This window comes from Amia ocellicauda, chromosome 6 (genome assembly GCF_036373705.1).
Source record: "Amia ocellicauda isolate fAmiCal2 chromosome 6, fAmiCal2.hap1, whole genome shotgun sequence".
In the NCBI taxonomy this organism is placed as follows: domain Eukaryota; kingdom Metazoa; phylum Chordata; class Actinopteri; order Amiiformes; family Amiidae; genus Amia; species Amia ocellicauda.
In genome coordinates, this window is record NC_089855.1 from 21,036,483 (window position 1) to 21,063,990 (window position 27,508).

The following is a 27,508-nucleotide window of genomic DNA, read 5'->3' on the forward strand; positions in this document are numbered from 1 at the left end:
CAGGCTTATGCTTAGTGTTGGGCATCTTTTCAAATGTTTGTCCTCTGTAGGAAAAAAGTGCCACTAATTCCGAAAAAACAGACATCAGCTAAAGTGCAAAAACATACTTTTCCAGAAATAATAATCATAATTATTCACCTCCATTTCCTTGTCATTTCCTTCCCTTGCTTGCCATAGGAATAGGGTGTGAAGGGTCTAAACTGGTTGTCTTTAAAGCGTCCGGTAATTTCACTGCTTTTAAAATCTATTTCAGGAAGCTTTTCCATAAGATAATTTTGCCGAAATGGTTCTACTGAATTTAAGTACAAACAATCAACAGATATTCATAGAAAAAACTATAAAAGGGGGGGAATAATCAACATTTCCATCTACAAGACCATCTAATCTTCACTGTTTAAAAAAATTTCCCCAACTGTTTTCCCAAAATATACATACATAGTTTACCAAAATAAAATTGTGATAAAAAAGGGAAGTGGTCCTGCGGTTGTTTCTGATCATTGGCACACAAACATCAGCAGCAAGTTTCCAATTCTGGTTATTGAAACTGAAATGAAAGGTAATGCTTGTTGTAAGTGCCTGTAACCCAGCTGTGCTCTTCACAAGGACCATGAAACCACTGGTAGATGTTTGAATGTCAACAGCAAAGTCCAACTGCTATCCTCTTTATAATAAGTGACTGAGAATCACCAGGAGTGAAAGGGAGACACCTGGGCATTCAGACACCGTGGCATATTCAACTGCCCTGCTTTCTCAGGATGTGTGATTTCCTGTGGAGGCTGAACAAACTCTGTGTGTTTTACATGGCACACAGCCTCACTTTACAAGAACTGATTGACTTAAAGGAACTGACTTGCTAGTTAATATTGCACTTGGCTTAAGATAGCAAAAGACTTCAAGCTGCTGGTAGAAAGTGTTGATACTGCAATATAACCTAAGAGCCGCATCGTCATGATATTGGTTGATTTAAAAAATAATAATAATGTACCTCCCAGAAAATTTCAAATGCATTGAAAATAGAGGTATTTTCTACATCTGAGATTGTGTTGGAGTGATGGTGTTACGCAACTCTAAATTAATTTATTTACACAGTGAAAGTGTTGCTTCATCTTGATTTGTGAATCTTTCAGTTCTCCCCCATCTGACCACCTCAGATTTTATTCTTCTGCTTTGTGGTTCAATACAGTTTGGAGCATGCTTACTTCCACATCAGTTGTAAAGCTTAATTTGCAGGAGAACAGCACATTCATATGTGTAGGCCTAGTAAAAACACATCTCTTGGAAATCTTTAAAAATATAATAATAATAATAATAATAATAATAATAATAATAATAATAATAATAATAATAATAATATTTGATTTGCAGAAAAAATTCTATTAATTCAAATACACAGCAGAGCCTTTTATATTCGTAATAAAAAGTACATCAGTCACAGGACTTTACAGAGCAGACCGTAATCATTAGTTTCCCCAGGAAACAAATAAACTCATACATTTTAAATGAGCCCAGGGAAACTCAGTCAATTTTTAATTCAAAACATGAAAACGAAGCTTGAAAAATAACAACCAAAATATCACATCCTTTAAAGCACTCAATCTGAATTTTATTTCTGCAGGGGGCCCAGTATATCTCCACAATGATAAATTATATTCTGTCAGAGAAAGATTAAAAGATGGAAATCAAGACTAGATGATGTGTGTGTGTATGTAGATATTGTATTGTACAATAACTGCTGTATGTTGTTTTTTTTCTTTCGAGGTTATGCGTGCATAAAAATGATAATTCTTATCATTAGTATAGGTACAGATTACATAATCTTTCATTTCTCTAAGAACATCACTGTGACTAAATGTCAAATCAGCTGTGAGTATTTACACAAACAGACTGAGAGCTATATCAGATCAACCACACTGCCTTCACCACCCTTTGGATTAGCTTCTGACAATTTGATAACTCTGATTTAATATGGTCCTAATTTAGACGCCTCACGTTTCTCATCTGTGAGCCGGGATCTCCTTATAAACAATGCAGCGGACATGAGACAGTCCAGACACTAAGTTAGTCCCAAGAATAACTAAATGCTAAACAGAATGCTAAACAGAAGGCTTGTCTCCACAATAAAACAAGAAAAGGCTAAAATAAGTACACTGTTTTGTCAAAGTGCCAGAGCTGCCACCACTAGGCTGCAGTGCTGCCCATGGGCTGTGCCGGCTCAGCGCTCTTTCACAGGGATTCCCACACGGCACTGTTCCATGACAGTACAATTCAATATGATACGTCATTAGCACAAGCGCGCTCGCCGAGATTCTTGCGTTCTCTGGGTTTTTCAGAGGTCAGCCTCAATAGCACGGTGCCCCTTTTGTCCCTCACCTGTTTTGTTTAGTTAAAAGTTGGCTGCTGATAGTGCTGCTGAAATGAGAAAGGGGTTTTGTGTGATCCTTTTGTTGCTAATTTGCAGGGCAGAGCTTGTGGCCAGGACAGAAAAACTAGAAGTATTTCACAAAGAAGAAAGGCAGCGCTAGTCATATATTGAAACAATGACAACCAAGGGAAGCCACGCTTTCCCCAAACAATTCCACTGTCCCTTTTTTCCTCTGATCCCTCCTGCCATCTAATGACATTTACACTCCTTCCTTCTCCTCTTTGTCCTCTGCCTCCCCAGGCCTGTAACTCCTCCCCCAAACAGAATTTCATGGGCTGACCTTGAACATCAAAGTACCTGCACCTTGCATCAGAAACTTTTCAGGTTTCTTCTTGTGCATATATTTATATATATTTGAATTCTGTTTTAATTGAATTGCTATGCACACAGTATACTGCTTTGCTCTCATTTTCGTTCCTAACTTGGTGTGTATTTCACATTCCGCCCGCAATCGAACAAACAAACAAACACACAAACAGTGAAAGTGTAAAAACAGGTTCAAAACTGAAATCTTCAATGTTTCAGGGATCTTTGAACTGTAGGCAGAGAAGACTATTATATTCAAGAGACAGAGCCAAACAGCTGGGAACTGCATTTCCCTCTTTATTATGTGATATTGACTTGTCTCCATCCCTCGGCTCGGTACATTTTCTACTTTTGGCACAGACAGGATGTATATGTTAATAAAAATATGAGGAGGAGGAACGCCAGAAAAAGCCGCCCCTTGCTTGCCGAGGGTGCTGTGCGGTTCAGTGAATGCTAGTCGTTTAATAAGAATACAAAAATATGTACTGTGGCAGGGTTCCAACAAAAGTCACTCTTTTGTAATAGCATGCAATTCTCAGTGAAACCAAATGTAACTGGAATTGGGAACCAGATTTTTTTCTGCTCCATTGGTGCACCCCTGGTAACTTAGAAGATTTTAATTGTGTATTAAATGCAACATAAGATGTTAATTTAATTACATTCCTGCATAATTGGATCATTTATTCAGGAAGGCAAAATATGTTTTAATTGTTGGCATTTTGTTTTGTCTTGTAACATCACCTAGTGTCTTCATTGAACGATTTTGTGATCTTAATTTATGTCTGTGGTAAACCTGGTCCAAGAGAAGAGTTTGTATCTTTTTTCACAACATGTTTTTCAGTGGGCTGTTCTTTGTTCTCATGCGATGACTTAATTGTTCTTATTGCTCATTTTGTTATAAATAGCCAGGCTTAGTTCTTCAGATCTTGACCTTCTATTGACAAATCGTCCTGACTCTCTCTGGTAGGAGGCGCAGTGGGTGCTTGCTGTGCGAACACACTGTTGTGCCATTATTAACATTCCACGAGATTGCAGTCGCCTCTGGTCTGGACTGAAACTCTCTCCTCCTGTTTTCCTGAGTCTAGTTTCTCTCGCCACACCCGTTTCGCGCTTCAGTCGTCTGATTGTGCTCCACCCAGAGACACCTGCCTCCTCACTCAGCCTGCTGTTACTCAGCTTCTCTTTATAAATTATGAACAAACCTGAGACAGCATGTTGGCCAAGCAAGCCTCTCCACCACCCACAGACTGACACTGTTTTACCATACCAACCTACCAGCTGCCTTCCAAACAGCACCGTCATACCGTAATGTTCAACATACATGTACAGCATGCTTTTCAGAAAGACAAACACTCAGAGGTTTTCTTCACTGGGATGCTGTCAGCTTTTTTTCTTTCCATAATGTTTAACTACTAATAATGATAATTTTAATATTATTATTCAACACAACAATGGCCTAGCTAAACCAGTGATCATATTCTAACGTCCTCATCTAAATACCTGTTCACAGTTTTGGCAAGACTAATTGCTGATTTGTATTGAAGTATGGGGAAACAGGTGCATTGTTGTGAACTGGAGCTCCAAACACGGCAGCCCTTTAGTGCACAGTGGGTGTCCCATCACAGCTGCTGCTGAGCCCATGAAAAGGGAAATCGGCCCTGATGCAGCGCATTGCTGACATTCTCCTGCAGACAAAAGGTTGTGATGAGACTGAGCTCTATGAAATCATAACACAAATAATGATGAGGCGAGTTTTTGTGATGTCACTGAAACACCAGAGAATAAAATGTGTCTCAAGGAATTTGTACACCAGAGCATGTTGTCTTATTAAATCCAATAGGTCTGTTTACTTATGCTACCTACCATTTTCTTAAGTTTGTTTTTTAAGTTTGTATCTATTATTTTTATATAAATTAAATTGAATGTGCCACCTTAAAATTATTAGAATTTTGTAATCTCATACGGTTCCTAGTTTTATGAGTTCCCCATCCATTCTATTTTGGACATTAAGTACATAAATTGAAACTATCCCACTTATGACTTATACTCAGAGGACTGGTGAGTCATGGCGGTGACCATTGCTGGTGCATCCGTACTGTGCAGAGGGCAAGGTCTTTACAGTTTGAAGGGACATGACGTTTAAATACTGATATAAAATGATCCTCCTCAGACTCAGTGTCCACTTATATATATGAAGATCTTGGCTGATATTTACCATATACTGACTGCTGACAATTCATAAATCAGACAAATCATATTCTTTTTCACATTTATGTTATGTGCCTCTATTCACCTCATGATCACAGAGCAAAACTGCCCTTTAGTTCCGACAATCAGTTTCTGCTTTGTACAAATTGGAAAATAATTGCCTGCTGCTGGAACACAAAGCAGGTGCTTTGTTGGCTGTTGACACAACTACAGCAATTATACTGCCTTCTCCTGGCAAATTGTATGTTCCCTGATATTGTGTGTGTCATTAAATGAGGCTGAGTTTACCTCTTGAATGTCACAGTGTTTTCTATTCAATATTTGGTCTTTCTAAAATGAAATCTGAATCAAATTAACAATCTAGAGGATTAATTCATCCAAGAATTAATTTGCTTCAGCAGTCGAGGCAAGCTTGGCCTGGACCTCTTCCAATTGATGTAAAAATTAACAAGGGTTCAAAATTAATTTGTAACTAATCCATCAGATAGAACATTAGACTGCGACACTTCCCTCCCGGTTCCTGCTCTCCGCCCCAGCAAGCATCCCCACCGCCTCTCCCGTAAGGTGCATCATAACACCGATCTTAGAAAACCGTGCAAACCAGTGGCCTGTATTAGAACAATAAACCTCCGCCAGGTCAGACAGCGTCTTTCCTTGAGCCGCACATCAGCGAGTCTCGACCGCTTTGAAGAGTTCTAGAAAAGTCTCCCAGAGGAGTTGTGGGTTCTGATCCTTTATGGTCTAGTGCCTGTCTGCCAGCCAGAGTGATTATAAGGTTTTGTTCACACTAAACGATCAGTCTTAAGACCCATGCTATAAACAGGTTTATTTAGTCTGTCAGACAGCACAATGTAGAGACTTTACAACCGGGCTCAAAACACGCTGCGTCTTCTTCCGCTGTGGTTCCTGGAGTGCAGCATTGGTAGAAAGATTGTATCTGTCAGTATCCCACCATGCCATGATTTATTTGTTTATTTCATTTGCTCTATTAGTTCAGTTAGGATAGAGGTCAAGATGACTATGGGTCTCCTCTTATGTACAAATCTTTTTATAAATTACCCAAAAGACCTGAACGCTTTCTAAAACTCCTGGTTCTTAAGCATTGCAATGTTTTCCTATCTAATTGTAAAAAAATAAAAATAGACATATTCAGAAGCAAAGGAAAGTTGGCAACGAGTTCGTTTATGAATTCAGTTTGAAAAAACGTCCGTATTTTGCTTTGTTTACCTGTTGCTGTGTTACGTAAAACATTTGTCTGACCAAGTTTAATAAGTTAAAGTTTATAGGTGCGTGGCAGACTGAAATAATGAAATAATGAGAAGAGCAGCCTACAGGAATTGTTGTTGAATACATGTTAATAGCGATTGGGTTTTGCGGAAGAATAGTTAGGCAACACCACATTTGAAAGATCACTCCAATACATATTTTTCAAAAGAGGGGAAAAAAAAAGATGAGTGCCAGTCAGACAAAGGAAATTGTGACAAGACGGAGAACATGATTGTGTTCCTTAGATTCCGATCTGAGAAGAAAACAAAATAATAATCCTATTCCCCCGTCTCTTATACTTCTCATAAGATCCTGCCTTTTTTGGGGGAGAGAGAAGCTGAGATAAGACATGAATCTGTGTTGGTGGAGAATTCCTCTGTCTTCCTGGTCCTACTTCACTATGCAATTGTCCAATAATGAAGGGTTAACAACATTGTGATGCTAACAAGGCAGTAGGCAGAATTACATAATCAATGATACCTTGTGCTGCCTGTCTGCTGATTTCCTTACTAAATAGCCTGACTGTTTGAATCAGTGGGAGAGGTGTGAGCCCGGCCACACCCATGGCGTGTCTGCAAGAATATTCAAATGCTTGCATTAGTCTTCCCTAGTCTTCTTGTGGTCAATGTTTTACAGCATCTTTATGCCGTGATGTGATGGCCCTGTACGTCCAAGGCAGGCATTTGAATTATTATTGGCACTTTTATAAGATGATAGAGCTTTGGATTTGGAAAAATTTGTACAGTAGTAGTTGAAAGTATTCATACCCTTCATTTGAGAACAAAAAAAGCATTACATGTTCATTAGACCACACCTAATTATTATTTTCTTGCACAGTGTGTCACATAGAGCAGTAAAAAAGATTCCAGTTGGTTGAACTGAGTGGGGGATCTGTAAATATTTGAATGCCTCTCTATTTTTTTTTTTCATACTGTCCCTGCCAAGATGGAAATGTTCAGCTTTGGCATCCACTATCAGAAAAATACAGGGCAGATTTTCCTCTCAAGCAAAAGCTTTGAAAATGACCATATTTTTCTAGTCACTAGTCATGGGAATTGAGTCAGACACAGTTTGCATTTTGTTCTCTCCAGAGCTATGAATAAACTGGAAAAGACGAAAACCAAATCAAACTTCCTCTAATACTGAGTAATGATTTCTTCCCCTTACAGTTAATGCATGGTTAACACAGCAGTTCACACAGCTAACATAACGGACAGAAACAAGCTTGTATGGACTGCCTGTGATTTGATTTTCCCCCTGTGGGGATATTGTCTTGATAATTCAAACAGCATTTTACACCTCAAAGACAAAGTGTGCAGGTGGAACTGAACGCCGCTTGAAAGCCTGATATTCCCAGCTGGTGCTCTCTGGAATTCACAAGAGATCTGAAGTCAAAGATTGAGAACCACTTCTGAGAAGCTAATAAAGCCACTGAAAGAACAATACGTATTTGAAGTACAAGGGCTCTTTCACAGGAGAATGCCAAAGCAGGAAAGAAGTGCTGGGGTCTGTCGGATGTGCTTAGCCCAGTTTCCTGGGTGACCTAAATATCTGCTGGAGCTTTTGTTTGCAAAATCCCAACTGTATGAAACAAAATATTCACTTTTCTGTGTTGAACGAAGGTAGAGTATTAAAATCAAAAGCACCTCCAATTTTCAAAGGCTGAGACTCTGGTTTAAAGTGTTTCCATCTTCTCCGACACAGAACAGTGTTTCTAAATTTATTCAAAACCACAGGTTTCCTTTGCCATTTTGTGGTCATCATTTTCATAAATCAGTCGTTTCATTAGTCACCAAATGCAAGAATTTATACAACACTCTTAAGTTGTAAAATAGATTCCCTACACTGGATGTAGAAATGTTTCATAGCATATAGGAGTTTGCCAGACTAGGATTTTTAAAAGCAAATAAACACACAATACATTTTTGTGACATTTTAGATGAATGGAGTATTCTTCTCATGACTTCTATAGTATATCTTGTCAGCATGGCAATCTAGTTATCAATCTGGCCTTTTAGAGGAACAGTGTAAATTTGTTTGGGCACTCCAGTCATCCATGATTTTTACTGCACAGTGTCTAGACAAGGCCACAGCTCAGTCAGCAGACCTTACTGGCCAAACAGTCCGTGCAAAACAGCTGCTCGGCTGCGGCATTCGCAGTAGAAACGATATACACTTATGATTCATGACGTGAACTGATATTATCCATTCAGTTTATTCATAATCCATTTATGATAAAAAAGACTGTGTTCATCCTAGTTTTTAAAGAGATCAGTTTTATATCTTTCATTAATAGATGGATAAAACAGTACTACACAGGTGCAGCAGTGACCCACCTGGCTGTGATACGCGATCAGGATGTTGTCAGAAGCAGGGGTTATATTACAAATATTTGTTTCTAAACTATATGTGCATATTTTGAATCTCTTTCTCTCTCACACACACTTTATCTTTCCTAAATGTCTCTTTCTATATATATTCCTCTACAGCAGTGAACATTTTAACGATTCACAAGTGTCCAGCAGGGGGATGCTGTTTTCTGGAGAATATGCTAATCTGGCTTTTTTTCCCTCTGAAACTTCCATCACCAGAGCCAAACAGCTGATGAAGTTGCACTCCAAGTCCTGAAAGCATTCTTACGTGGCAGTTATTCAGTTACATCACACCCCAACCGAACTACCATGCATCTGCACACAACTCCAGCATGAAAGTGGTGTAGAATACAGTAAGAGATATTATAGGGTGGAGTGGAAAAGCTTTTGAATTTGCCAGGCCTCGCAAGTTATCTTTTTAGTCACTTATGCTTGAATATCTGCAGTGGAATGACTGCCAAAATATATTTAATAAGTCTAATAAGAACTGCCAGGGCAGCATACAAATCAATATTCTCTTCTAAATTTCCTAAGAGGCAGCTAGATATGATATTCTGTACATACCGCAATTACAAAATAAAACAATAAATGCAGGGCAGATGTCTTATTAATGAATTAAGGTAGAAAGGATTATGTACATCAGAAAGAGTGATGGTTCTGTACATTTTGGGGATTTTAAGACTAGCTGCTGATTCTTTCCTTGGCTTCTTCCCAATTCTGAATATCATCGCATGAGTCTTTAACTATGTGGTCTTTTTTTTCTAGATTACCTTGCAACCAGAAAGGAATTTAGAGCACACTGATGTAACCACTAAAAAAAGGATCACAAATGAAATTGTCTGCACAATCTTATCATGACAAAGTGGGCATTTTACGTATTTAACAAACGTGTCCAACATAAACATTAATATAAAAGATAACAATGAGCAGTGAGTCCTGGTAGTATTTCTCTCGCTATCTCTGTCTTTTTTAAAGCACATGTATGCCAGAGTTATTTTTTTAAAAGAGGCCCACTGTATTCTGGAACAAAAGCTTCTCTAGCTGTACGACAGCTCATGGTCTGAAATCTCAAAGCGTGCTTTTTAGACAAAACCCCAGCGATCAGCACATAAGATAAGTCAGTTAACAAAACCATCCCGGTTTCATTGAGTTTTTTTTTCTTTTTTAAGCTGGCTTCTGATTCAATGAAGATGAACACAAAAATCCTCATTAGTTGACAGCAGCTTCTATTTGTTTGCGTAATGAAAGGCAGTAAAGGGTAGAAAATCACTGTAATACTTTAATCCTCTCTCCTCTCAATAGGATCTTTCCAGGGTGCGCGTTCTTCCACTTGCTCATTTTCACTCAATGAACACATGTTCAGAGCACCCGGAGGACACTAGCATGACTGCATTGTCACTGCGTTCCTGCCTGCACGTCATACGTTATTTCCAGAAATCAGGAGAGCTTTCTCTGGTTGGCAGCAATCTCTGTTAAAGAGGGGCTGCACCATTATACACAAATTAAATTACATTTAAAAAATCCCTTTAACTGACAGAGCAAGATTTGTACTGACATGCACTTGACCATAACCCACGTTAGCCAATCCAGCAGCTGTTGGGTGTTGAGAGAGAGAGTTTAATTGTGGAGTACAGTGCTGGGATGCGCACACAGCCATAGACAGCTTTGTTTCCATTTCTCCCAGCCTTTATCTTTGTATCATTACAGTTGGTTGATTATTTTAGATGATTACTTAGGAAGGGGGAGAGGGTCAAGTTGACACAGCTGCAATGCAATGTTGGCTACTTCAAATATATGTTTGTTTCACCAGACAAGTTACATTGGTAAATATTTCATCAGAGAATGGAAGGGTCTGCACTCAGTTAAGAATCTGTATTTGGTTTTTGTTCCACACAATCATGCCAATTGACATTAATATGTAGAACAACCAATCTTAATAAGGGCTTTTACACTTTGTTTACGGCATCTTTTTCCGCCTAAACAACTTCATCCATAAAACACATTTCAGATGAATGTTAGCTGCATCAATTGCCTTTTATGTACAACAGAACAGATTGTACTCTGTTTGGAAGGGAATCCAAACAAGTGGCACGATGCTTTGGGTTACTCTGAAAAGAAAAGGCACAGACGTTTATCTAATTATTTCCTCAACTCTAAATACAGGCCTGATGACCTCAGCAATCCGAATTAAACACATACCACTGGAAAAATATTAACTTTTCATGACCAGTGGAAATGTTATGCAATCTGATATTTTCCAATTATATATATATACCTTGGCTGTAATCAAAAACAAAGTTTCGAAATATTTAGCTACATGGAATGTATTCAGTAAAAGACACAGACATGAGAAGAAGATTATATTCTTCATTATATATAATACCTTTTATTAAGATTTCTTAAAATAGAAATACAGAAATAGACTTACAACTACACAACAAACAATACAATACAAAAAGATGAGTGTGTTACCTGATTAAACTGAAGCAACATACAGTGAGGGAAAAAAGTATTTGATCCCCTGCTGATTTTGTACGTTTGCCCACTGACAAAGAAATGATCAGTCTATAATTTTAATGGTAGGTGTATTTTAACAGTGAGAGACAGAATAAAAACAAAAAAATCCAGAAAAACACATTTCAAAAAAGTTATACATTGATTTGCATGTTAATGAGGGAAATAAGTATTTGACCCCTTCGACTTAGTACTTGGTGGCAAAACCCTTGTTGGCAATCACAGAGGTCAGACGTTTCTTGTAGTTGGCCACCAGGTTTGCACACATCTCAGGAGGGATTTTGTCCCACTCCTCTTTGCAGATCCTCTCCAAGTCATTAAGGTTTCGAGGCTGACGTTTGGCAACTCGAACCTTCAGCTCCCTCCACAGATTTTCTATGGGATTAAGGTCTGGAGACTGGCTAGGCCACTCCAGGACCTTAATGTGCTTCTTCTTGAGCCACTCCTTTGTTGCCTTGGCTGTGTGTTTTGGGTCATTGTCATGCTGGAATACCCATCCACGACCCATTTTCAATGTCCTGGCTGAGGGAAGGAGGTTCTCACCCAAGATTTGACGGTACATGGCCCCGTCCATCGTCCCTTTGATGCGGTGCAGTTGTCCTGTCCCCTTAGCAAAAAAACTACCCTAAAGCATAATGTTTCCACCTCCATGTTTGATGGTAGGGATGGTGTTCTTGGGGTCATTCCTCCTCCTCCAAACACGGCGAGTTGAGTTGATGCCAAAGAGCTCGATTTTGGTCTCATCTGACCACAACACTTTCACCCAGTTCTCCTCTGAATCATTCAGATGTTCATTGGCAAACTTCAGATGGGCCTGTACATGTTTTGCCACCAAGTACTAAGTCGAAGGGGTCAAATACTTATTTCCCTCATTAACATGCAAATCAATGTATAACTTTTTTGAAATGCGTTTTTCTGGATTTTTTTGTTGTTATTCTGTCTCTCACTGTTAAAATACACCTACCATTAAAATTATAGACTGATCATTTCCTTGTCAGTGGGCAAACGTACAAAATCAGCAGGGGATCAAATACTTTTTCCCTCACTGTATATATATATATATATATATATATAGTACATTTATTTAATAAATAAATTTAACAAATCAAATGAATAGTCCTTCTGTAAAAGTTACCAAAATACAAAGTCATATTTTCATTTTAATAGTGCAGATATTATTGCTCAGTTTGGTTTCTGGTCTAAATCCTTTTGGAATCCCTGGGCTGCGTCTGCATGTCAGCTAGTGCTTCAGCTTTATGTAATCTGCAAATTTAATGAGTTTGCTAATTATATCAGAGTCTAGGACATGAATTAGGAGGAGAAAGAGCAATGGCCCCAATACCACTCCCTGCGGCATTGCGCTATAAATCTAAAAAAAAAAAAAACGAAAGAAAAAGCAAAGACACAATAGTCTTGCAACGCTGACAAAGGTAAACTTAAAATGACCGGAGGAGATGTCTTACACGAAGAGCAATGAAACCTAGCATCAGAAAGAAAGCAAATGTATAAATAAGTCTCAATGTCATTGTTTAGAAAAATTACAAGTTATAGATTAAAGAGTAAGTTATTTAAATAATAATTGTATCTTTTTAACATTACAGCTCTATAGAGGGCAGTGGGGAAGAAGGACTATGCAGCATTTAGGGTTAAGGGAAATAATCTGAGAGAATTTAAACCATGGGGATTGTCCTGCAAGGCCGAATTATCATCACAGAGTGACAATCGAGAGCTTTGCAACAATCAGCATTAGAAACAGTGAGAATAACAAGGCCATTATCTACCCGTACACGTGCCCCTTCAGAACACCAAACCCTCTCCTACGTACAATGTTCTCTTGAATGTGTGCACCTTTTGCAGCTGATAAAACATCCAACTTTTTATGTAACAGGGAAAACAAGAGGCGCTTACGGTAAGTGTTCAGGAAAAGGGGGTGTGGACTGCGGGAAGACATGGTGAAAGGGACATTTGCTTGTGTTTCTTTGAAGACCCCACTGTCATTTCCTCAGGAAGCTCTCCTGTGATATGTATTCTCAAAGTTGCTGGTGCGGTGCTGGTGGATAGGAGCAGCCTGCCACCAGCCACCACTTTCTAAAGACAAAAGCACTGGCGCAGGACTTAGGCTAAGGGCCACCGAGTGCAGTTATGCAGGGCCTCATGGGTCACGACCTGCTGATGAGGTTGGAGAAAGATTAGGGACTGAGCTGCTGGAAGGGGAAGCCAAGGGATGATTACACTTGATGATTAGGGACCAGATTTTCGTAAATTAGGAAGGGATTTGGTAATAAGTCAGGACAGTACATATGTTTATCACTTACTGTAACACACTGATAGCTTATCTACTCACACACCATAGTTGCATAAATTACCCATAAATGGTCTTCATTTGAAAAACTCTGAAATGTAATACATTTAATTAAAGCTGCTAGTTTTACTTTCAGATAAATATTTCTCAGCCCTAAGTGATCTGTTGCAGCTAATTTGTGTCGTCTTGTCTATATTATATTAAAAACACTGGGTCTACAGTGGTGTTGTCACTGAGCACTGCAATCTGCCCAATGGTTTATTAAAAGCCACCCAGTGAACACTTTTCAATGTGTAAATAGTTTATGGAACAAAAATACATCAAATCTAGTCAAATCTTTCTGTTCCATGGTACTAAAGCTGTGTTTTTAAAGTTGTTTGGTTGAGTTTTTACTTGCACTGTAAAGCTTTTTCTCAGCATTGTTCAAATAACCATTTTCGCTCGACTTTATCTGTACTTGTCTGAACAACCCCGGACACACAGGGAATAGAGCACTGTGACTTTTGAGACGGGGTCAGAGGAGCCACAGGGGGGTAGAGCGAAAAACTGAGAATTTTTCTTCAGGATATTTTATAACAAAAGGTCAAATTCAGATCACTCCCAAGTCTGCAGTGGGAGAAATTTGCCATTTATAGGAATATCGTCCTTCCATCTGCATTCTGTTTGGGACATGTGGTTTACTTTACTGCTCAAGAAAACACTAATTTTTCCATAAACTATCTACTGATCCTTACAGAGACTCTAGCTGAAGCAATGCCCTGATGTTTGAAAACACAGTCAGAGCCAAACGACTGCTGTGGAGGCAAATTAATAACCCAAGACAAAAAAAACAAAGGCGCTCTTGAAATAAGGAGCAGTACTATGTGGCAAATATATTCCAGTCACATCTACCATATTTTATGTTTGCTAAATAGTCAGTCAAGATCTATCTGGCATTAAGCTACATATAATACAGGATAATATCCACAACACACTTGATTTTTTTGAAGTTATCAATATATGCTTGCAAAGCAGCTTTCTGTATTCACTGTCCAGTAACGGGAAATTGTGAGGCCAATCTGAAAACATTCACAATAATCTCCCTTTCACTTTCCTTATATACAAATTATGTAACATTTTTAATTGTAAGGTCGTGCCAATATTAAAGCCAATTACATCTAGTAATTGAAACCAGTGCTCTCAACGTAAAACAGCTGCTCGTATCTGCTGGGACACAAATAGAATCGTCTAATTTACATGTCATCTATTGTTCAGACATTTCCTCCGCAAATAATTAAATAATTGTAATCTTCAGTTTCTTACATTTTTTTATATGCGTCTGCTTCCTCTGTGTCGTAAACAAACAACTTCAGAAAGCAGCAGAATGCTACACAGGGGTACATATCTAGGGCTCTCTGTGAGGAATTGATACTGTGCCAGCTTTCCTGTTTAGAGAAGCTCCAAATACACAATTGGACCAAGATCTTTATATAAATGTTCGTTGCTGAAACGGAACGTGGGTGTTTCCTCTTGATCATTGCTGGGACGTTATTAACTGAAGATTGTCCTCATGGTTGGTAACCATGTTTTTAATATTTTCATTTGCATTCAATTCAAGCTCTATAGGAAATGTATGGTTAGCTTTACACATGAACCCTAATGCTAGCCCTTACTCTAACCCCAACCCTGCTTCACACGGGATTATCAGCACAAATCAGATGAAGTGCGCGTCATATTCATGTGTTAGTTGTGTGGTATTAATGCATTAATTCATGAGGAATCACACCACCTTATTTTAAAGTGTTACAGCTAAGCATTGGACAACATTGTGCCTTGTATTTACAAAAATAAGAACAAAATAACAAAGTCTCCCCTCCCTTATAACACTGCCATCACTATTCCCTACGTGTAGTTGCTAGGCAACCCTTCTTAGGGTTCCTAGACCTCGGCTGATAGCAGAGAAAGAGGGACACCTTCCCTCCGAGCCAGCTCTGTGTGATAATCCCAGCCAAGCTCGTTGCTAATTGTATTCAGGCACATTATGTAAACAGCAGAAGCAACACTATTTTTTCTAGATCCTACTCTCTACTCTTTAAGCAAACACAGTCACCAAATTCATCGTTTTTTTCTCCTCGATTTGAATATTCTAATGCAAAACTCCACTCAGTGCAGAAAAGCAAACAGAAAGGAAGGACAGCGAGGGCAGTGTTTTTCTGCCACTGCACCCTGACAGCCTGTTTCCACCTGAGGAACCCCAGGACAGAAGTCCATAGAAATCATGTCATATAATACACACCTGGCCTCCGGGCTGGCTTCTCGACAGGGATTGCACTAAGGGGTTTCCCATTGCCCCAGTTTCACATTTCATGAATGCAACGAACGTATAACACATTGCAGTGTGCCTGTTCAAAATGACATTTGGCTGAGGAATACATATAAATAGATATGTTGTTTTTATCATTCAAAGCCATGTTTAGCACTTCAATGTTGCATGGAGTTTGCATGGTAAATTATTCTTGTGTATAAGCTTTGGAAAGCTTACGCTGCTCTTAATGAACAGTAATTCATGAACTGGGCTGTGTGGAGATGTTTTCTCTGCTGCCTGTAAAAATGAGATTGTGTGCTGCAATCAGATTACAAAACCCAGCAAGGCTACATAAATACAATGAGTAGCCCCGGGGGCAACACTTGTTATGATTAACGCAAAAAATACTGTCGTTGGAAACTAGGGTATGGGGGTAGGGGAGAACTGCATTATCCCACCAGAAATATCCTCAGAGACTGAGATGAAGCAAAGTAAAAATAAGATAAAGATACTCATCTATGACTTGATTTAGCCAGAAACAGGCAGATGAACCTTCCTGTTTCCTCCACCAATTCCATCTGCAGTCACCCCATGGTCAGCCTCCCCAGAGGCCAAGATACTTTCCCAAGTAAATATTTACTTGGTTAGAACTTGTGGAGCTTTTGCTCTTAATATGCAAAACATCAATTAAAACATCTTTCTGGCAGGTTCTCTCTAAGAGGACAATATCATATTCACCAATGTTTGGAACCCATCCAGGTAAACATGGATTTACAACTCATTTAAATGCATTTCATTTATGTTGGCAGTAACATATCAATATAAAACCATACAACAGAAGACAAACAAACAAATTAAAACTCACTCAGAAAACAAAAGCTAACATTGTCATATGTAGGTCTGTTTACTGTTTTCACACAAAACCAAAACAAACATGCAAATATAGACTCAGGGAACTTACCTGTGTGTCTTTGGTGAGCAGGGAGATGTCCCGGTGACTCTGGGGAGTATATACATTTTTCTGCATTACTGTTATTGTTGTTTGGTGTAAAACAGTATCTTGGTTTTAACAATGAAGGCATTTTTTATCTTCTTTACTAATAAGGAACTCAAAAAGGTAGCAGATATATTCCTAAGAGAAATTCTAACACTAGTGTTGTTCCTGAACTGTTTGAAGCTCAGTCAATGTGGAGAAGTTGGGCCATATTGGCAGCCATTTTACAGATGGCGGGTTAATCTAGCCAATTAAGTACTATGGGGAGATTAAAAAGTTGTAAATAGATATATGTACGTGGTGCAAAATTATTCCACAGGGTGAGGCTTCATAATTAAGACTAAATTAGATTAGAATAAAAACAGGTATGTTGAGTCCATGATAGTATGTAAGTAGAAGTATATGTAGGTCAGAAGTAGTGATCATATAGCAGTATGTATCTAATAGTACTACACTGCACTACAGTATATTACACTACACCATATTATATAACACTGCACTACTCACCAGTATATTAAACTTCACTGTATTATAGTAACACTACCGTATTACAAAACCGAGCTGATGGGAGTATTCCTTCTACAGTTGAACATACATCCTACAGTGAAAATAGCTCCCAAGAATAATGAAGCTGTTTTTACGTAACCCCTTGAATATACAAATATACAAAAAGACAGACACAGTGTGGTACAGGATCATCATTGATTCATTTACTGTACATTGTTAATGTATTGGTGACTGTCAAAGGATCCTACATCAGATTTGTTTCTCTCCTTTGAACACAAATCCAAACATGCTGCACAGTGTAACTATACATTGAATACAAGCAGGTGACACAGGTGACCTATTTGACTTGTAAATGAAACACACAGCTGTCAGGCATTCACTTGGCCAGATAAGCTGCAGTGGCGTGGCATGCTATGCAAAATAAAAAACACAGAGAGACATTAGAAAGTATGGATATTAGGGGGTGGAATGCTTTGGTGGAGATATAGTTTAGTCTCCTGTTTTCAGAGCCACTGACCTTGTGTCCTGCCTAAGGCACAGATGTCATGTGTGACTGCCTAAGTTTAACTTGCCTGAGGAAGGTGCACAGCAAGACTCAGCCTCTCACATAGCATAGATAATGTCTGATCTATGATGAAAGGATAACTCTACCTGTATTCAATATATTTAAAAACATTTGAATTTTCATCTTCAAAATCAGCTTAACTTTAATGTATATATGTATTTATTTGTTTGTGTGTTTGTTTGTTATTTCCATACCTAGATAACTGTAAAATGTCTGTTTTCAATTAATCTACAGTACTGTGCAAAAGTTTTAGGCAGGTGTGAAAAAATGCTGTAAAGGAAGAATGCTTTCAAAAATAGACATGTTAATAGATCATATTTATCAATTAACTAAATGCAAAGTGAGTGAACAGAAAAAAATCTAAATCAAATCCATATTTGCTGTGACCACTCTTTGCCTTCAAAACAGCAGCAATTCTTCTAGGTACACTTGTGTAGGCATATAGTCAGGTGTATGATTAAACAATTATACCAAACAGGTGCTAATGATCATCAATTCAATATGTAGGTTGAAACACAATTAACTGTTAATAACTAACAATTAACTGAATCAGAAACAGCTGTGCAGGAGGAATAAAACTGGGTGAGGAACAGACAAACTCAGCTAACAAGGTGAGGTTGCTGAAGACAGTTAACTGTCAAAAGTCATACACTATTGGCAAGACTGAGGACAGCAACAAGACACAAGGTAGTTATACTGCATCAGCAAGGTCTCTCCCAGGCAGAAATATCAAGGCAGACAGGGGTTTCCAGATGTGCTGTCCAAGCTCTTCTGAAGAAGCACAAAGAAATTTGCAATGTTGAGGACAGTAGACGCAGTGGTCGGCCAAGGAAACTTACTGCAGCAGATGAAAGACACATCATGCTTACTTCCCTTCACAATCGAAAGATGTCCAGCAGTGCCATGAGCTCAGAAATGGCAGAAAACCGTGGGACCCTGGTACACCCATCTACTGTCCGGAGAAGTCTGGTCAGAAGTGGCCTTCGTGGAAGATGTGCGGTCAAAAAGCCATACCTCCGACGTGGCAACAAGGCACTCAACTATGCACGAAAACACAGGAACTGTGCTGCAGAAAAATGGCAGCAGGTGCTCTGGACTGATGAGTCAAAATTTGAAATATTTGGCCTTAGTAGAAGGCAGTTTGTTCACCGAAGGGCTGGAGAGCGGTACACGAATGAGTGTCTGCAGGCAACAGTGAAGCATGGTGGAGGTTCCTTGCAAGTTTGGGGCTGCATTTCTGCAAATGGAGTTGGGGATTTGGTCAGAATGAATGGTCTCCTCAATGCTGAGAAGTACAGACAGATGCTTATCCATCATGCAATGCCATCAGGGAGGCATCTGATTGGCCCCAAATGTATTCTGCAGCATGACAACGACCCCAAACATACAGCAGAAGTCATTAAGAACTATCTTCAGCGTAAAGAAGAACCAGGAGTCCTGGAAATAATGGTATGGCCCCCATAGAGCCCTGATCTCAACATCGAGTCTGTCTGGGATTACATGAAGAGAGAGAAGCAACTGAGGCTGCCTAAATCCACAGAAGAACTGTGGTTAGTTCTCCAAGATGTTTGGGCCAACCTACCTGCCGAGTTCCTTCAAAAACTGTGTGCAAGTGTACCTAGAAGAATTGATGCTGTTTTTAAGGCAAAGGGTGGTCACACCAAAAATTGATTTAATGTAGATTTTTCTTCTGTTCATTCACTTTGCATTCAGTTAATTGATAAATATAATCTATTAACATGTCTATTTTTGAAAGCATTCTTACTTTTAAGCATTTTTTCACACCTGCCTAAAACTTTTGCACAGTACTGTATATCTGGGTACTGAAAAAGAGTTCTGCTGTTATATTGAGTGCATCCTTAAAACTAAACCAAACAGACCTTTGCCATCTAAATGTCACTATTGGATATATATTATGTCATCACTAAATTGTTCCTCAGCTTTCACTCTAAAGTAGTAGCATATAGAGACGGAAACCAAGATTAGGAGATGACCGAAAGACTGAATGCACATGAAATTAGGAGGTTGTACATATTCAAAGTATGTAATATTACTACATGCAAGTTGAATATGATAAATAAATGTACAGAAAATATATTCAAACAGGCTCTTCTGTTCTCCAGATCTATTCCAGATTGTACCCACTATAATCAATCATACTACTAACTAAAACTACAAATTCACAAAGTGTGCATTCTTAATTAAATGCTTGTCCCAAAAGTAGTGTCTTGTCTTTATTTATTTACAATGACTTGATTATGTCGTGTGTATGTTGGTCATTGTCCTGGACAGTCACTATGTGTCGTGTGGAATGCTGTATGCCTAGAAAGAAACAGTTGTTAGAACAGCCACTCCTGGCAACTATTTGTGTAAACACAAGCTTCTCTGTACATTTTCCCAGATAAAACCAGTTCATTAAGCAGCTCACTAGCCTACAGTGAAGTGAGTCAAAGTTGTGGAATGAATTTGGACAGCAAAACATTTCCATTTTCAGCTCAATCACAGATTGTCTCACGAAACCAGCAGAAAATCGTCTTATGAAAGGATTGAACCGAATAGGCTTTTTACCTGGTTTTACATAGCCGGATTAGCAGAACATTGACTGGAGAAGAGAGACTCTCTGTAAATGAAGATGAATATGGCATAAAGATAACAGACAGGGAAAGTGTATGTTGGATAATGTAGGTGAAATAATGTATAATGTTTCTTTTTTGGGGAAATGTTTGGGGAAACCAATAAGCAATGGGCTCTTGCACAGCCTTCCCATTGAACAAGGACATTGTTTGACATGAGACAGTGGCAAGTGTGCTTCTGTGCAGATGTTTCAGTTGTGTTCCACTTCTAGTTCTGTGGACAGACATGCCGTGACAATATTTAGAACTGCTCTTCCTTGGGTTATTTGGGTATTTCCCAGTCATGTGATTTGAGTAATTACCACGTCCTGCAGACATTTCAGCCCAGACGCCGATGAGCAGGCGTGATGTGTCCCTGGAAGGTGGCTGGTCGGCAGTAGACAGACAGACTGGTGGGAACTCTGATAGTCTCTTTGATGTGGTCACCCTCTTCAAAACAAAAGCAGAGGCTTCTCAGAATTGTGTTACAAAACATTTTGCTTAAAAACCTGGCCTTGAACAGCTGCGTATTGCTGTTACAAATGTAAACAAATACAATGGAAGGCATGGCTTTTAGTTAGTGGTCGTACATGCACAACAACAGGGTGTCACTATGACTACTAATGAAATAATATTTAGTTAGATGTTGATGTAACTTTGATGACTCAATCTTACCATATAAAAGTGTAAAAAAAAAAAATCATGAGTGTTTAATACTTGGTAGACTTTTAACACAGACTTTGCTATAGAATATTAACACAACATCATAGCGTAACCTGTTAAAAACTCACAACTGTCCCAAGCAGGATGACACATTCGACTGCCATTACATTTCAGTGGCAGTCGGTAATCTGTTTGGGAAAATGAAGACAGTAATACAGGTAGAAAACTAAAGAAAAAAAATCTTCTCTCCCCAGTGAGTTTGTACATCATTTTTTGCTTACAAACTTTTTTTTTAAAGAAAATATCAAAAATCAACTAATAAAGAACATACATGTATAAGAAAAACACAGCTTCAATAAATTAATACACATAAACATACTAATTCACCTAACAAGGCCACGACAGTATCTGTGCAGCTGAATTACATGTCAACCCAAAATAAAATCAGCAGTGGTTGCAGAACACAGAACCAGAAATCACATCTCCACAAACTGTCACTGCCAGGACCATCGCACAACATGTGCAGAGAGGAAAGGTACCTGGAGTAATAGCTTGCCAGAGGATACAATTAGGATTTCAAATTGTGTTCATCTTCTATACGGTGGGCTCTGTGGATGGAGTGTATTAACGGATGTGCTGGGTTTGTGGATGATACATATATAATTAGACCAACCTCTCCCAGAAAGGATTAAATCCTGTCCATCAAGGGCATCATATATATTTGTTTTTGCCAGAGAATTGTAAGTTTGTTCCACAAGGAAATTATAATTACTCTGTGATTGCTCGATCCTGTCTGACATTGCCTAGAGTGACAAGATAAGGAAGAGTCCCAATGCTTACCACAGGCTTTTAGAAACTTTTGACCTGTTTGTAAATGATCTATATGGGCTGTTCTAAACTAACAAACCACATAGAGCCATGCAGAATATAAATTTAGATACAGTTACAGCTGTTACAAGCACTCTGTAAATCATAAGAAATGCAATAATGTAACATAAAAAATGAACACTAATCAAGCATAAATTCCTAATACATCTATGAAACATCATTAAGCATTTCTGTATACTGCAGATTAGTTTCCAATGGTTTATAATGTTCTATTCACAGTTATTTTACTATGACACATAGCTTGGTTCATTCTATGGCATGGTCTTAGGTAGGAAACCCACTTTAAAGGTGGGGTGAGGATTAGTAATGCTATTCGGTGTATTTCATACCCCAGCACAGTAGATAGGATGCACTTTTCCCAGATTAAACCTGGAGATACACTCTGATGTCTATGGCTAGTCAGTGGTACCTGGAATGCATTTGCTCCCCTGCACACAAAATAGACTGCAATGCCTGCTTTCTAATTAGGCAGATGCATACCGATTAATACACTCATCCTATCGCACACGCTTCGGGCACACAATGCAATATACTTAGGAGATGAAACTACACTTGATGCACATGAAAACACAGGCGAAGACCCGAGATGAGGCTCTGCAACTGACGCGGCTGAGGGAAACGCACTTCCGTCCATTACATGTTACGTGATCGCCTTGCAGGTGCTGTGGGATAGCGGTCTTGGCACCCATCACCATCTTCCCCATCAAATATCCGCCAATATTAGTGCACGGTAATATCTGAATTGCCTCGGAAGATGGTAGCAAAACAGAGGATCCGAATGGCAAATGAGAAACACAGCAAGAACATCACACAGAGGGGAAACGTTGCAAAGACGCTGGTAAGAAAAGGGCTGCTTCAGTGGATGGGTTTCTTTCCAACGTGAGGGGAATGATGCCAAGACATATAGCTAGGATTAATAATTTCAAATAATGTACTGTAGAATTGCTTTGCATTGCTTTCCCCCCCCCCCTCGTTATTTCTAAAGACACAAATGCATACCTTATGATGTGTTGTCTGTGTTGTGTGACAGATTTGTATCCAGTTGCATTGCATTTATTGGCAGTAAAGCACTAGAGTAATCAGTGCTTTACAAATGCAGGGATCGCGTTTAAATAGCTCTAATGGACGTGATGTGATAAGTGTATCATATAGATCTGAGGTTCAGTCATAAGATTGAATATGTCCTGCTCCAAATGGTATATGAATAGTGTATATAACAACGTACCATTATAATCCATATCGATGTGTATGCATTGACTATCCAAATGAAGGGCAATGTAACTGACATCCAACTAAGAAAGAAACAGTCAACATAAATATTGTTTCATATGACCATGTGTAGTAACCTTCTCAAAAGATAAAGGCAATAGGACTGTTGCTGTCCGATTCCTGCAAACTTTTCTCATGAAATGATGTCTCCTTTATTGTGATCTTCTCTTCTGCACAGATTGCAGACATACTGTCACACAACTTTGATAGTATTACTGTTTAAGAGTGTCTGTTATATTTGTACAATCTCATAAAACACATCAGCTGTGTCTGAACCCTCTCATGTCAAGTGCATCCCATAACACTATAGCATGTAATAAACAAGAGCAAAAAAGTTGTCTTGTGAAGGGTAGTCACAATGTGGAAACATGGAATGATAAAAAAAGCGCTGATCTCCCCAGCCCCACTGCCAATATGATTTCAAAGACAAGAAGACACAGAAAAACAATCAATGACCCACCACTAAGTATGTGTGACAGAATGCCCCAAATGTGTTCACCTGTGATTGTTAACAGGGATATTATAAGGATATTTTGATTCAAAATGCATGTCTTGAGAAGGTTAATACATTATCTTACAAATCATGTGTTTTAGTGTTTTGAATTGCACTGTCCAGTGTGCAGTTGCCTGATGTGTTTCCTTGTATGGTATCTAGCTGTCACATTCATAATCACATTGCTGTGTCATATGCTTTGTAGATGGGGGTGAAAACACATGGTAGGTAAGATTATTGTTATAAACTTACCGAACTGTAGTGCTCTTTAATTTTCTTTTTAATGGTCTGTTGTTTTCTCATAAGTTGCCTATGAATACTTATCTAATCATTTGTTTTAACCAGCACAGAAAAAACATTGTCCCCCCATATAGCAGCTTTCCTTAGACTGTCTATTAAATAATTATTTTAATGTATCATACATCTATAAAGCAAAAAATGAGTGGTTCCCTTATTTGTAACCAGAGTTCTGCAGTGAGTTCCTTAAATCCCCACTTGCTGATATTGTCAGCATATATTGTCGTATTTTGACTCTCTGCTTAGTTGACAATGCATGTATTCAACCAGCTTCATGTTCTACAAATCACGGAAGGGTGTATAATTAATTGCTTTGAATCCTTTCAGTATAGAAAGGCAATCATATCAGGAAAGCTGCCATTGATGGCATAGTTTAACACTGTACTGTGTTTTTACCACAGTACACCACACTATTTGTACTGCTGTACACTACACACTCCATACTCCATCTTTGGCCCATGTCGTATACCTGCTTAATATTTTTCCACTAGACCACAGGTCTGAGTATATGTGTGTCTGTGTTTGTCAGTGTGTGTGTATGTGTGTTTTGCTTTGCAAATGGCATTATGTTTAATTTTTAATCAGTTATAAATCAGTAATTTGGGACGATACCAACTACAAAAAATATCAAGCAACTTATTATGTATTAGGCAGAATCACTATACACTGTCATGTTTATGTCTAGCACAAAAGCTGTGGGAGGAGTTAGTGATTGTGCAAGCGCAATAATAATAATAATATGGTATAAGAAGAGTACTCTGCGTGTTGTCACATGCAGGGTAATAAAACTCCTGGGCAGGTGTTATATATCAGTCACTGAGTCAGTCACAAAAGTGTCATAGGAGACACAAGCTTGTTGCAGGGGTCAGAAGTGTCACAGCATCATATAGTATACAGTACATGCTTAGTATTTTATCACTACAACATTGGTCTGTGTGTAAGTGTTGGCCAGTCACTGTGCGTCTGTGCCAGCTTCTGCTTTACAAATAGACGCAGAATAGTGAGTGTGGTGGGCGAGAATAGGGCTTCGTCTGTATTCGTTTTGCTACAGTCGCGACTGTAGTTCTGTAATCCATTGAAAAACACCAGCATTGTAGCAGGAGATGGAGTGGAGGATAAGCATTGTTTTATAGGGAAAGGACAGTGCTGTATATGTCCATTATATAATTATATTTTTAAATAAAGGCATTTGCCACCATTCACTTTTTTGCCGTTTAATTTAATGTCAGTGCAAACTGTGCTGGCTACCACAGAATCTTAAACAGAGGAAGAGCATTTTGAGGTAAAACACACTATACTTTACTGTGTTTTTACCATGGTACACCATGCTACACTTTACCATATTTTTACCATTTATGAGTTCACACATTTTTTATGTCTATTGCATATTACATTATGTAATACATTCCTTATGAATAACCCAGTTGGGCCTTTTTTATTGGTTCTGCAAAATTTACCTACAGCCAATGACATTTTGTAGCTGACAGATACAGACAGATTGGAGCTACAATACTTATGGTACTATAATCAGATCAATTATAAATGGTTTCAAACAAGAAAGACTCACACATACCTGTTTCATGTCACATTATTTGAATAATTTAACAACTAATATACAGATACATTTAAATATGAATGGCAGTATCTTCAGTTCAAGTGATTACCTCTTCCAGAAATCCTGCTCAAATAATTGAGTGTTTTTCCCAGCAAGACCTTGTTTTCATAGATCTCTTCCAAGGACTCTTTAAACTCATCATGAATATGTAGAACAGGGCTCATTAAAACTGGCCCTGGTAGAAAGCCTTATATAATTGTGGTGGGAGCTGTGTTTTTTTCTTTTTGGTTTCTATACTGACTGTAATGCATTTGCCTTCTAGCGACCACAAGAAGAGAAATACCCAGTGGGACCCTGGCTTTTGGCTCTGTTTGTATTTGTTGTGTGTGGATCAGGTGAGAAGATTGGGAATGGAACTATGAAAGTAAAATGTACATTTTATATTGTTTATATGTTGGTGTTTTTTCTTACAAAAAAAAGTAAGGTTTCTGAAGACTCTTAATTATATGCAGTTGTTTTTGTTTTATTGTTTATTTTCCTATTATTAATAGATTTCTGATGAGCAAGAAAGAGATGAAAATGGCCTGCGATTTGAATCCACATTCTGGTTTGTGAAAAAAATAAAATTACGAATTGTACAGTCATTGTGCTTTCTTACCTTTGTCAGCTAAGTTGAATAAGTAAAGCGTTTAATAATACATGTATTGTTGATGTTGATTAGTCTTGAAGGTTGTATTTTACCGATTGCCTTGGAGCTCTTTATCACGTTATGCAAATGTGGTGAACCATTATAAATCTTTCATCACGTCCACCTCTCAAAGTATCTTGGCCAAGTGGGTGAGCTGAGATGGGCTGATAAAGGCAATTCTTGTTCCTTCTGAACTGACCATTGTAAAAACATTTACCAAACTTCAGCTCTCCACAGAATCAGTTATTTGGCCCGAGCCAGACAGCCATCCTTTGTATTGCCTCTGCTGGTGTCACCTGTACAAATAGGATCTATAGATTAGAGTATGAAATAATGGCATGCTCTGCAGGTGTGATATGTAATCGAAAAGTTGGTTGTTTTTTTCTCAGAGTTTCAGCTCCTTGGATTCAGTCCAAAAACACATACAATCCATTCTTTAACTATTTGCTCAAATGGTTTTCTAACCAGCTTCTTTGATTTCTCTTGCAGCCATATTTCAGATCATACAAAGCATCCGGATGGGCATGTGAGCCCCTGTGCTTTGCGGACCATTTCCCTTCACATTTGCGAGGACCAGCTGTCTTTTTGGCACGACGCTTTCGGGGGAAGACCAGGAGTGCTTACTAGAATTTTTCAGCTCACACGGCACTGAAGAAAAGAACACAATCCTTTGTACATGGCATCTTTGTTAATGTGTTGAAGATCAAAAGAACCCTCACCAAAAGGGACACAGTGCTATTATACAGACTCCGTAGATTAACCATATTGGTTGGCTTTGGCACCTGTCTATGGTTCTTTCCATTCACCTAATGTTTTTTGTGCAAATAAGTGTTGCTGAATGTGTGTACCATACTTTCTTTGTATAATGTTTAGTATGGATTAATAAGCAACTTTTACAAATAAATGTTAAACACTGATCCATGTAAATTGTAACATTCACCTCAGTGTTATGTAATGCTTTGTTTTTTTGCATTTCTGAATTAATGCAAGTCATCCATTTTGCCTTAAACCTTAGTTTTGTTGTCAAGTATTTACAATAATTAAGTAAATATGCCAGTCCACAAGAGTGAATTGTGTAATTTCTTACTTTCGTGAAAACTGGGCAAAATACATCAAATGGCCTTGATAATGTTTTCAGTCATCTCTGGTTTCCAAATGTATTGCTTTTCCTGAAACAAAGTATCCCATGTTGCATTGCTACTCTATGAGACCTAGCTTTTGGGACATACCTGGATTTATTGTTAATCCTGACCATTACACCGAAAGAAATCAAATGTTATTAATAAAACCACAGTTAACTGAA

The 27,508-nt window shown here is 38.5% G+C and overlaps 1 protein-coding gene and 1 long non-coding RNA gene across 2 annotated transcripts in view; one reads left to right on the forward strand and one right to left on the reverse strand.

Annotated features, from left to right (window-relative positions):
- The window catches only part of LOC136751790 (uncharacterized), a 32,614-nt gene extending 11,797 nt beyond the window's left edge, over window positions 1-20,817 (reverse strand). Inside the window, exons 1-2 of the long non-coding RNA XR_010817071.1 lie at window positions 20,676-20,817; window positions 16,636-16,674 (exon numbers count right to left, since the gene is read on the reverse strand). This is a non-coding gene — a long non-coding RNA (uncharacterized LOC136751790). The remainder of the gene's footprint in view (window positions 1-16,635; window positions 16,675-20,675) is intronic.
- A 1,347-nt stretch (window positions 20,818-22,164) lies between these two features.
- serp2 (stress-associated endoplasmic reticulum protein family member 2) lies at window positions 22,165-27,508 on the forward strand. Its single transcript, XM_066706643.1, has 3 exons — window positions 22,165-22,741; window positions 25,840-25,912; window positions 26,695-27,508. The coding sequence occupies exons 1-3, from the start codon at window positions 22,658-22,660 to the stop codon at window positions 26,733-26,735; spliced, it is 198 nt and encodes a 65-aa protein (XP_066562740.1). The 5' UTR covers window positions 22,165-22,657; the 3' UTR covers window positions 26,736-27,508.